The sequence below is a fragment of the Battus philenor genome, unplaced genomic scaffold, assembly GCF_028537555.1.
Source record: "Battus philenor isolate CCGP_79_NKW_IND1 unplaced genomic scaffold, ilBatPhil1.0.hap1 SCAF_29, whole genome shotgun sequence".
NCBI lineage: Eukaryota > Metazoa > Arthropoda > Insecta > Lepidoptera > Papilionidae > Battus > Battus philenor.
This window is the reverse complement of record NW_027181692.1, coordinates 2,102,868-2,115,994: the sequence shown is the minus strand read 5'-3', so window position 1 is coordinate 2,115,994 and position 13,127 is coordinate 2,102,868. Positions and strand designations below refer to the sequence as shown.

At 35.3% G+C, this 13,127-nt stretch overlaps 1 protein-coding gene across 1 annotated transcript; it reads right to left on the bottom strand.

Moving 5' to 3' along the window:
* Positions 1-1,593: 1,593 nt before the first annotated feature.
* LOC137926427 (zinc finger protein 25-like) lies at positions 1,594-11,307 on the bottom strand. Its single transcript, XM_068770025.1, has 7 exons — positions 11,076-11,307; positions 8,022-8,169; positions 7,415-7,540; positions 6,758-6,988; positions 4,143-4,956; positions 3,146-3,242; positions 1,594-1,826 (listed from the first exon to the last, which is right to left on the bottom strand). Exons 1-7 carry the CDS (start codon positions 11,229-11,231, stop codon positions 1,668-1,670), a joined length of 1,731 nt encoding a protein of 576 aa, XP_068626126.1. The 5' UTR covers positions 11,232-11,307; the 3' UTR covers positions 1,594-1,667.
* Positions 11,308-13,127: the final 1,820 nt, after the last annotated feature.

Below are 13,127 nucleotides of genomic sequence, written 5' to 3'. Positions count from 1 at the left end.
TTATTGCACTGCTTTATTCAGAAAAAATCTGCAGCAGAAGCATACAGAATTCTCGTTGAGACATATGGTGACAATGCTTTGTCGAATACAACGTGCAGAGACTGGTTTAGGCGCTTCAAAAGTAATGATTTTAACCTTGAAGACAAAGAGCGTTCTGGAGCACCGACAAAATTTGAAGACAAAGAATTGGAGGCATTGCTTGAAGAAGATCCATGTCAGACGTTAGTAGAGCTTTGGAAAACGTTACAAGTAGATGTGTCAACAGTTTCAAAACGTTTAAAAGCGTTAGGAATGATCCAAAAGCAAGGACATTGGGTGCCGTATGAGTTGAAGCCGAGAGACGTAGAGCGACGTTTCCTCATGTGTGAATAGTTGCTTCGACGACAAAAGAGAAAAGGTTTTCTGCACCGTATCGTCACTGGGGATGAAAAGTGGATTCACTACGACAATCCAAAGCGAAAAAAATCGTGGGGTATGCCGGGTCACGCATCAACATCGTCGCCTAAACCAAATATCCATGGTTCTAAGCTTCTTCTCTGCATTTGGTGAGATCAGCGGGGCGTAATTTATTATGAGCTGCTTAAACCTAATGAAACTATCACGGGAGCTCGCTATCGACTTCAGTTAATGCGTTTGAGCCGTGCTCTGAAAGAAAAGCGGCCACTATACGAGCAGAGACACGACAAAGTGATTTTATTACATGATAATGCTCGGCCACATGTGGCAAAACCAGTCAAAACTTACCTGGAAACAATTCAATGGCAAGTTCTACCCCACCCGCCGTATTCACCCCCTCCGATTACCCCCTCATAGCCCCCTCCGATTACCACTTGTTTCGGTCGATGGCGCACGGTTTAAGCGAGCAGCGCTTCCATTTTTTTGAAGAAGCCGAAAAATGGCTTGATTCATGGATTGCCTCGAAAGATGAGTCATTTTTCCGACGGGGGATTCAATTGCTACCAGAGAGATGGGAGAAAGTGGTCTCTAATGATGGACAATACTTTGAGTAATGTCATTGTAAGCATTGTATTTTAAATAATTTTTTTTTGGAAAAAAAACAGCGAGAACTTATTCAAGGTCCTAATATGTTACATGAGTTAATATTTTTTATTGTAATACTACTAATAGTACAAAGTCTACCTGGTCTGCCTCCATTATACCAGATAAAGAAAGCAGAACACCCTTCCTCAGTTTCTACAGGAGGGTCGTAGAAAATATCATAGAAAGAAATAAAACTTAGGTTAAAACGGTCGGCTAAGAATAAATAACAGTGTAAGTATGAATGAATATTAAAATAAAAAAATGTAAATAAAATACTAGATGAAAAAAAATGTACAAATATATACAGGCTGATTGTAAATTGAAAAGCTTTTAAGTTTTTTACACTTAATACAAATTAATTTGTAAACACTCCAAAAGTCAATTGTTGACGAAATTCGTCATAGTATGACTTGTCTGTTCTTACATTATGGTCTTTCAATATAACACAAAAGCAACATAGAATTACAAAACATATACATTTATTCAAAATAGATTTCTTCACTTGTATGACAAAAAAAAACAGTTTAAAAATTGTGACATAATTTGTTTTAAAATCAATTTGAGATTACCTGTTTGACAAAGTGTCGCTGCGGTATGATTTTCCCAACTGTGGGCTTGAATCAATACTATCCGTATTCAGGGTGCTGGCTCTTCATGTGACCCTTGAGGCTGCAGTTCTGTATGAAGGCCTGTCCGCAGATGTGGCACCGGTAACGACGATCGTTGGTGTGGATCCTCATGTGATCTTTCAAGGTCTTCAGACGAGGGTATGACTTCTCGCATACCTACCAATAAATCTTTGTAACTATATATATGGCTAAATTAAAAATATAACGAAGTATAGTCCGGAGAGTTCAGATCATACAGTACCCGGCAATAAATATTGCACATCGACCTTTGGAAAGAGACAATCGGCTAATTTCGGCTTCGTAGAGCGTTATCTCTGTCGCACGAAATACAACGACTGACAAAACGTCACATACACCAATACTTCGCTTTGCGTCCTTTCGTTTTGCATTTTTTTGGAAGATTTTCGAGGTTGCGTTGTTTTGGGTTCGAGCCTATAATTTTGTATTTTTTTTTCTAAAAGATGGCAACACTTTTGTTTCTTATTACGCCATATCAACAAAACTCGAGGATTCTCTTTTTAACTAAAAATCGCAATTTGTTTTATTTTAACTTTGTTTTGCTTATTTTAGAGTTCAGTTTCAATTACGTAGTGTGTTGTGCTTTTTTTAAAAGAGAATTATAAATTTAAATAAATTTTTACGAGTTGTTTCTTTTTATTGTAGTTCTGGTTACAAAAAAGGTAAATATTATTCCAATTTATTTATTGGCAGAGTTACATTATTTTTGTTTCTTAAATGTTCACTTTGTTCAATTTCCTTTTTAGAAAGTACTATTTTCGTGACCCTGGAACCTATATTCGATCTTTACATGCTTTGCTATAGAAAATCTTAATTCACTTTGCGACGTTTCAATTTGCGTCGTGTTTTTTTGGAATGTAACCACGAAACAAAGTAAGGTATTGGTGTAGATAGTGTGGGATAGAGATAGTGCTCTACAAAGTCGAAATTAGCCGATTGTCTCTTTCCAGAAGTCGATGTGTAATATTTATCGCCGGGTAGTGTACAAGATAATATTACCGTCACACATACATATATACGAATAAATAAATAGGCACTTTGGGAAAATATATGGCAACACTTAGAAATTCAAGATGGCAGCGGTGGTTATTAAACTTTCCTAAATCTAATATATAAAATTCTCGTGTCACGGTGTTCGAACTTGAACTCCTCCGAAACGGCTTGACCGATTTTCACCAAATTTTACATGCGTATTCAGTATGTCTGAGAATCGGCTACTATCTATTTTCCATACCCCTAAGTGATAAGGGTGGTCCACCCCTAAATTTTATTTTTAATTTTTTAGACAATTTTTTTGGTTTTTATTTTATTATGATACAGCATACAAAAATACATACAAACCTAAATTTTCACCCCTCTACGATCAACCCTTATCTTACATTTGTTAATTAAAAACTTTTTTTTTGCAAAACGTTTGCGGGATCAGCTAGTAAATGGATAAATAAATCAACTCTTACCTTACACTTGAAGTTCCTCTCACCAGTGTGGGTTGGCATGTGGTTGTTGAGAGCAAACTGGGTGAAGAATTTATGACCGCAGTAGTCACATTCGTACCTGAATCAAAACGCACATATACCGTTATGGGTCAAAATGACCCATTTGGTTTCATCTTATTGATTTTGCAAATTTTGATATCATGACTTTTTGTTACTAATCAATCTACAGCTATTACACTTATTAAATTTATTTTTTATTTTCTTCCTAAAAACTTATTTCATACATTCAAGCAGGAAACAAAGTCGGGTCGTCTATTATGGTAGGAATAAGTACTTAATAAGTATTGGTATGATTAGTGTTAACTGGAAACTGGAATCAGATTGAACTCTCCTATGATGACCGTTCATCAGTAAGGAGTTCACGCCAAACACAGTTGAGCGTTTTTTGTGGTCGCCAATACTCGACCAAACATCTAAGTAAATATGTTATTTGAAATTGTATAACACATTCGTCTGCAAAAATCTTTAAAACTTTTACATTTATTTTGAATCACGCTGTATAAAGTTATCACTCTAAAATATATTATTTATACATTGTTTTTCTATTGGAATGTGACGGGCTTATGACAATACAACGTTTGAAAAGAAATATAGTAACCAATATTTAACTGTAACATATAGTAATACGAATTTTGTAAACGCTTTTTCTTAATATATTATCATCACTCTGTTTATGTACAATACATAAATTGACTGCAAATGAACTATGCATTCATTCTTATAAAGCTTTTACATCTAAAACTTATCATCCTGTATATCCTAGAATGTTGTAACTTGTCGTCGATAGATGGCGCTAGTGGTCCATTACCTCGCGCTATTGTATCACAATTAAAACAAAGGTATTTTATAACACCACCACTTGCCCTTGAATCCGCTACAGCCTGTAGATATCATCATCATTTTGGTCATCACATCCACTACTAGATATAGAACGCCATTAAAAAAATATATCACTTACCTATAATCTTTTAGATGATCCTTTCTACGGTGAATGGTGAGCGACCGTCTCGTCTCACAAACACGGTCACACATATTACAAGGGAACCTCAGTGGTTCCTCACCGTGGACTTCCACTAGATGCTTCAACTTCTGCTGGTACGTCATCAGTCGGATATCGCACTTGGGGCAGTAGACCCTGGCTCTCTTCTTGTGCACCCTGTCTACGTGGAGATCCCGGTTATACTGCGCCTTGAAGACTTTACCACAGGTCTCACATGGGAAGTCACCTTCCTCGTGACGTTGCTGGTGCATCACAAAACGTCCCCTGTCCACGAAACCCAGGCCACAGGTCTCGCAGACATAGTTACTATAGTGTTCGTTCATATGCTTGTTTAGTGCGTGGAAGTATGGGAATATGACATTGCATATCGCACACTTTAATTCGTCTTTGGTCAAACGGAACGGAAGCACTGAGTCCTTATGATCAAAGTAATATTTCTTCTGATGTACACTTGTGATATGATTCTTGAATTCTTCTAAACTGTCTATCCTAGACGCACACAACCTGCAATCAATTCTAGTAAGATCTAGTTTAACCATATTTTTATTTTCAGTCACTTTGAATTTCTTTGGATGATGAGATTCAGATGTGTGCTGCCTCAGTAAGATTGGGTCCGGGAAGTTCTCCCCACAGTAGTAACACAGCAGATGGTTATGCCTGCATTTGAAGGGGCAGGCGTAAGAAAACTCAACTATAGTCAATATGTTCGTCTCTGTCATATATGAAGGGTCCCTTTCTCGCATCAGCTGTTGCACTTTCGACATGGGAAGATCTGGAATAGAATTACATCTTATTAACATATGACTAAATAGTTTGTATGCAAATCTATAATATAATATGTTTATTCATATCTATTTTAATATATAAAACGAGTAAAAAAATTCTTATTTATTTAATTTTTAAAGCTAGTACCATGAGTATAGTAAGGTACCATAGCATGTGCATACATCAAAATATATAGGTGACAAATACTATAGAATAAAATTGATGTTCATATATATAAGTAATGCATACAGTACGGAACAGAGAAAAATACAATAGGGTATAACTAATGCATTCAATGGGATAAAAATGGCATATACAATTATAATATTATAAGTAATGCATAGCCTAAGGTATAGTAGAGAATACAAATGGGTAGAACTAACAAATACAATGGGATTAAAGGAAGACAAAGTAAGACATGGAATGCATACCCTAAGGTACAGTGTAAAATTCGTTAATGTAGAATTATTTATTTATTCATTTACTCTTTATTCACTCAAAAAAAATGTACAAAGGCGGACTTAACGCCATAGGCGTTCTTTACCAGTCTACCTTAGGGTTAATCCAGTTAGATGCTTAAACTATAATAAAATAGAACATACCTACTAATGATACAACAACAATACTTACATATATGCCTCGTATAAATATTTATATACAATCCATAAATAATATATACATATAATATAATACATATACTTCGTGTAGATAAATATAATTAATAATAACTACTGTTGTTTAGATTCTGCTAATTTCTGACGCATATGTTCCCGAAGTTTCCATTTGAAATTGTAAAGGCTTTTTGCTTTTTGAAGTAATGCATACAACGTGATAAAAGTGACATATATATTGGATATAAATAAGTCTTATGTTGGATACAAATGTGCCGCGGTAAAAGCTAATAAATAAAAATTTAACAATTTTTAATTATTCTTATTTTGTATTTAAGACATAGACGCACGTCACTTTCACTCGTCTCTTTAAATTGGCTTCCGGTGTGCCGCGAAATTCAAAAAAAGATTTGTGTGTGGTAGTTGAGAAAAGGTTAAAGAACACTGGCCTAAGGTACGGTGAAGAATACAATAGGGTAAAACTAATGGGATTAAAGTGATACATGCTATGTACATGCTTTTGTGAGATACAGTGAAAAACATAATTAGGTAGAATAAAAGAGGCATGTCATGAATTGTATATATATATATACCTTAACGACCGTTATATATACTACTTCCATACAATGGTTGTCTGTAAGATATTGCATCGTGTGATAAAACTGCCCATTACCGTACCTTTTCTTTACTATTATGCTTTTATGTGTGTATATATATATAGCGCGTACAATAGATAATATTGTATAATTATGTTATATAAATATATTTGTATTATACAATCATGCATGCAAAAGGATAAAGTAAAGAATACAATAGGGTAAAACTGATGCATACAGTAAGAAAAGGATCAATATTTAGTTTATTATTAGAGTCTCTGTGTTTGGCACTAATTGGTGTAACATAACTCCTGAAGATGCCCCGTGGAGGAGTGAAACACGTGTTGAATGATTTGACAGTGGCAGTTGTGTAATTCGCATTGTTTGCCGCATACGCATTTATCAGCGGGCTGGCGGGCGGTGCACTTTGTTGCACGACTACCACTGCATGTGCGGAAGTGGCTAAATATTGGTCCTTTTCTTACTTAGGATGGACTTCCGCAAGGTAACGCCTGATTCGATGAATATTTAATGATGCATACAATTGGATACATGTATATATTAAAGTCAAATCTATATAATGAGGTATATTTATACTTACTCTGTTTTAACATCTGACGCACCAGAGGAACAGTGACTTCACCATTGCCTTTCTCCAACCTCAACTCCGGTGCCTGAAGATTAACTTCAGTGATATCGGTGTCACATCTGGTCTGCGAATCTGCACTGTTCCTTGCATCCTCTGATGCTGCAGCATTTCTAGGCACCTTCCTTCTCCTCGGTAAAAGTGGCATATCATCATTCGATGAGGAATCTTCATTTTTAACATCATCTAAAAATTTAACCTGTCTTTTATATACACATATATCTATTTATTTTAAACAATCTTGAGCATTATCTATCAACTTTGGATCATTCACAATGATCACCTTTACATATCATGGAATTGAACGCCTGAACAGTCAAATTTGATAAAATTAAAATTAAATTATCTGCCATCATTTCTCCTGTTACTCGCCTACATTTATAGATTTCCAAAATGTCTGGTAGGTAGGGGCCCACATTCCTCGTTTTTCATAGGTCTTTTTCGACCATGTGGTAGGAGATTCCACACTGCGCTTGCCGAGGTCTCGACTAAGAAACCTCAAGGACCCAGCGGCCAAGAGTTAATTCTTCTTATTCCAGTATAGTTAAACCCCAAAAGTAATAGACTAGGCCAAGATTCCAGTTAGAAGTACAAGAGTTTATAAGAACTTACAATTATCATCAGCAAGGGCATCACACGCTGGTGAGGATGGTGAGTTTGGACGGGAATCGCAGCCGGGTTCCTGTTTCACAACTTCAATCTCCACTAGGTTCTCATTCTCCTTTGCTGATCGACCTTCTGGTGAGCATAAACAGATTTATTGCAACTCCATTTCTTATGTAAGTGCCAAACAGTGATAATTTTTGGTGTTTAGAACTAAAGTTTATATTATTTATTTATTTTAGTTGATCAGTGGAGCTATTGTAAACCCCCACATGCCTAACTATGCACGGAATATACGGATTAAATCTCGGTTCGCCCACGCTGTTCCCGGTTAGGGAATAAGCGGCCGCCCTCTAACCGCCGCTGGTGTGTTTGATGAGTAGTGTTTTAGTGTTTTGTGTTCCATTGAGAATGGCGCGATGTGCTGTAGATTTCCCATAGAAATGATTTTTAAGGTCCCGTTATTGTGGTATCTCATTCCCCTATCATTTTTAAGGGCTGAGACCTTTACTTTGAAATAGAACCGATTGGAAGCAGTCAGCATCTAGGGTCTTTCGATGACCTCACCAGGGATGTCCTTTACGTAAGTATTGCATTTAAAGTTAACTTAACCTACTGTCATTGGTGGTATCACAAAGCCGCACTTGTAGAAAGGCTTCTTCACATCTCAGCACCTGCTGTCTGAAGTTGAACGCTTCCCGGAGCCGCATCACACACGTAGCGCAAACCAGACGCTCCGTTGGCTTCCCATCTAAGTGTGATAACTGGAAGTAATCATGTACATTAAGTTAGCTTGATTATATGGGCAACTGATAAGGTAACCTAACTAAACTAAATCTAAATTGCCATTGAAGACTGAGAAAGATGTCACGTCTAAGATTATTGCAAAAATGTTATAAGTGACAAAATGTAAAGATATAGTCCCAGCTATTGGCCCAGCACTTCACGAGTCACGGGGGGTTCTCTGAGTTCCTTCACAGGTTCAAGCTCAAGGAGGACCCCTCGTGCTTCTGTGAACCGGGCGTGGGCCAGACCGTGGTCCACCTTGTGGCCCACTGTCTAGCGTTCGGAAGACTGCGCGCAGATTCCGAATGCCGGATGGGCAAAAAGATAAAGGAAAGAAGTATCTCGGCCATCATGCAAGACGAAGGGATGAGAGAATGCTTCCTCAGCTACTGCAGGAAAGTGGTGATAAATGTCATAGGTAAAAATAAAACACAGCAATAGATTCAAATAGACTTGGACATGAATAAAAAAAGTAAAGCAAACACTAAAATATAAAAATAAAATAAATAAAGTAGTAAAAAAAAAACAAAGATATAGTCCTAGTCAGGTAACAGTAGAATGAGGTATAAATTGTGAGTCAATGGAATATAAAACTAAACAAAATAAATTAGGAAAAATCTAAAGTAAAAACTGGAAGGAGAAAGAAAATAAATATAAATATAAAACAAAAATAAAAAAGTAAAAAGTAGTATTCAGGTGGTGAAGTAAAGAACGTGATGTAAGAAAAGAAAATAAAGTTTGGAAAGGAATGATAGATTATGTGACTGTGTACCCAAGGCAGGTGATGTAAGATGCCCCTAATAATGAGGGCAATAAACTATGTCTAAATGGTGACAGGTTCAAATGGTTGAATGTAAACTCATTTGCTATGAATTAGTGTATGGTAAACCATATTCAAAATCCAATGGTTTTAGAAATTATAAATAACGTAATGATAATATAATAAGAGACATATTTAAATTAATTATTGTTACTATATGTAATAGGCCTGTCGCATTCCAATTGAAAAAAATAACTTATGTAACGTATTACAACATATAGTGATTCCTTTATACATAGGGATAGCTAAAGGCCCTTCTTTCATCCATGGTGACTTTCTAAAGAGACACTATTGCATCTAGCGGCTGGCATATAGCTACTAACATGTTTTAATTGCATTTGTAATGCACTACTACATAGCTATTAAGTGAGAACGAAGGATACATGCCTCATATCTGGGTGGTGGGTGAAAGTACACATTTAGTAACAGCTTAGCAACTGTATGAATACAGATACAGACAGCATCACACAGACATTGTTAGAGAAAGTAACAGGTGAGGGGTGCGGGGCCCGAAGGATTTTTACTGACAAATGAACTATACATTCCCTTCTTTTAAGCGATAACACATATAATTAAATATCCTGTATAAGCATCTCACAATAAAAACAACAACAATGAAAGGCTTTTAAATGAGTTAAATAAGAAAAACACTTAACAACACAGATATTTGTCCCTTAATAGATTTTTTTGAGTTTTAAAACATCACATGTAGGTGTCTTTAAGCTATCATTAAAAAATAGTTACTAATTTTAGATAGCATATAACTTAAGTAAAGTCAAAAAAGCAATAAATAAAGATAATCATATATTTATATAAAAATATCGAGACATTCACAGTGTATTTTCAAGGCACCTTGAAAAACTAGATGTACCAAAAGTTTGATTACAAAAGGTCACGGTAATTAATTTGTAATAAACTGAATTAGATTTTATAATAAAAGTCCTGTGCTGTACATATAAGGAGTCATTTAGAATATGCATTCAGTGTTATATCAATGCAAAAATATTGATAGTGTTTTCAATGTTATATCATATGACATTGAAAACACTATCAAGTATCATAGTTTTTGCACAAAATTTCCTTATGGCCAGAAACTGCTTAACTGTCAATGAATACCCAATTTTAATAAGTTATTTTTTGTAATTTATACTCTGTGCATTAATCATAATTGGATTGCCACTGCTCACAAACTAGTTTCAAGAAGATAGGCAACAGCATCCTCTGCGTTAAATAATATAACACTGTGATCACCAGCCTGCTAAGTGTGAGGATTATGGTACATCCCTTGCACCCCATATATATTGTGGGAGAAGCCTATGCTTTGGAGTAGGCTCTATCAGCCTACTTATTTTTTTTTGTTATTTAAGTTTATCATATTACAACACCTATATTTTTTATTGGAATATGTCAAAATTAATATTTCTGGTGGTACAGTCTGCAGGAACAGATGGTAAAAAACCATTAATTGTAATTTGTATTAATCTAAATGTTGAACATAATTTTTCTAACTATATTTTCAATATATTATTTATTATATCTGAAACAATTGATTTTTATATATAGCATACCATACATTAATGGCAAATAAGCTATACATTTGACCCTTTATAAGCTAAAACTAAGTTCTAATTAACCTGTGTACACATTTGTTCAGTGATAAACAAAGGTATCAATCTGAAAACATGAAGTGAAGCTTTACTAGCCTTTTGCAAACTTGAGCAGAAATGTATCTTTTTTAAAGGCAGCTTGTTACATAAGCATAGTTTGAATATTGAATTATTTATCAGGGAAACTGCTTTAAAATGCTAATTTCAGATTCTCTAACGATCCTAAACACAGAGTGTAATAGATGCACAAAAATGGAACATAAAATTTTCAAAATGCGTTGTTTCACCTAGCGTTCCTAGAGAAAAATTATCCGCAAAATTATACACCAGTACCTCATTTGTAGAGCGCCAATGGACTATGTTGTTGCGTTTGACTTTTAGAAGGTACACCTTAGATATTATACGTTGAGATTACTGACAGATATTTATAATAAATTTGTATATAGCCATAACTCACCAGGAGGCCGAAGCAATCCATCATCATGTCTGAATACACCTCCTTCACCCCCATACACTCGTATTCCACATTCAGAAGACGACATCTCTTCATAGAACCACAACATCTACACACACCTGGGTCAAAGATAGGGCCCTTGCTCTTTTTCACACTCATTTTGTTTTACTGAATTACTATCTGCATAATTAAGTAATCGATGTGTTATACATAATAAATATGTGCAATATATTGCTGTATGTAAGAATATCAACAAACCAATTACAGAAAACAAAAAATATTAAATAAAACTTTGCTAGTGATGTGCAGTAGATGATTTGACTGATAAAATCGATATTATGTTTTCGGAAATATTCGTTTAAATTAATGGCATTCAAAGAGTGAAAAGATTAGACTAACACATTACATATTACTAGTTAATTGTATTGAACGATGTACTTAATATATTTCAATTACAACGTTAAAAACAATGTTTTTTTATAAAATATTATTTTTTCATGTACATTCGAACACATTATTTAACTATTTGTCTTAATGGCGGTTAATTTAAAATTACAATATGTTTTATTATAATAAAGAATGAATACTTACCTAAATTAGTGCTGATACGTTAAAAGACATTAAAAGTTTTAATACTGGCAAGCAAAAAATATATAAATTTTCACGAACTGGCACATCACTCTGTCATTTATTTCAACAAATTAGCGGCAATTTAAAAAATACTTTTGACGTCATTTAACAAATGAACATTTATAATAGTTTTTTTTTTTACTATTTTCGTCGAGGTCTCCATCAGCAACATCATGATACACTTTGTTTAGCTTTCAGTTATAAGGATGAGCTGTTTACAACTTCTTTAACGAGTTCAAACTGATTGCAATAACCTGAATGATAATCCGCATGAAGGACCTATTTAAGCGGCAACAACTGAAAACTTCGATGTTATGGGCCACATGCTAGTCTGACAACAGAATTATGTATAAGCAAACGTGATTATTCAGGCGTTAAGATGGAGTTTTTAAGCTTCAGTAGAAGTGTTACGAAATATTCAGCTAACTCAATGGTTCAGATGGACCCTCAAGAGTCCACGAAAATTTATCTCCTTATTGTGAAGAACTATGATGTTGGCTTGACTTCACTTGTGAATGTAGACAGATAATATTTTAAGAAGCTCAGGGATTGTTACTTGTAATAATTTGCATATTCCATATTCAGTACAACATGCTCAGACTTGCAAAGCGCCCTTGTCATTCACCGCTTGTTCAGATTTGTAAAGGGACGAAATACGTCTTGAGGTATGTATGTATGTATATCTTCATCAATATGAACACGAATGCTAAAGAATGATGACAGACTACTATTGTAGAATTTTGGTAATATCGTAAAAATGCATCTACATGGTTTCCACCAGAACCTAATAAATTTTGAATGCAGTTTATGAGAAACATTTTTTGACCGGACTGTCACTGCCGCCCGTGTGGGACAGAGACGTCATTTCGGGCGTAACCAGTTTTTTAGATTTTTTTAAATCTCCTTTTTTCTTCTCATATCCTTCATAAAATCTTAAATTATCCCCTCATCTTCATTGTTTATTACATTAGTTTCTCATGATTCCGCGCGTTTGGGGTGACGGTGCATGAGCGCTCCCGGGGAAATACTTCGATGAACGTCCCTTGGAGTGACTAAGCTCAAAGGTCCTCACGAGGGGACCTAGGGTTGTCACTCGTCGATAAGTCGAACGTTGACTTAATCGGGAGCTATGACCAGGCTTAAGTTATTACCACTTCAGAAAGCGTTAGCGCTGGAAGAACAAATGGCTGAAGAAACTCTAGCAGCACTTCTATCTAGTATGATCAGGGGTTGACGTCCCCTGTGATAAACGATCCGGCCTTGTATCCTCCAAGGCCTGTTGGTTATGAAATGGGAGAAACATAAGTCTGGAAACTTCTGATCAAGCACACAGATTCCCCAGGCCTAAATGATCTTGCAAAATATTTTTAATTTCCAACAAATGTTAGGCATACTTTAATTTTCTGGGATGTAGCTCTGAAATGT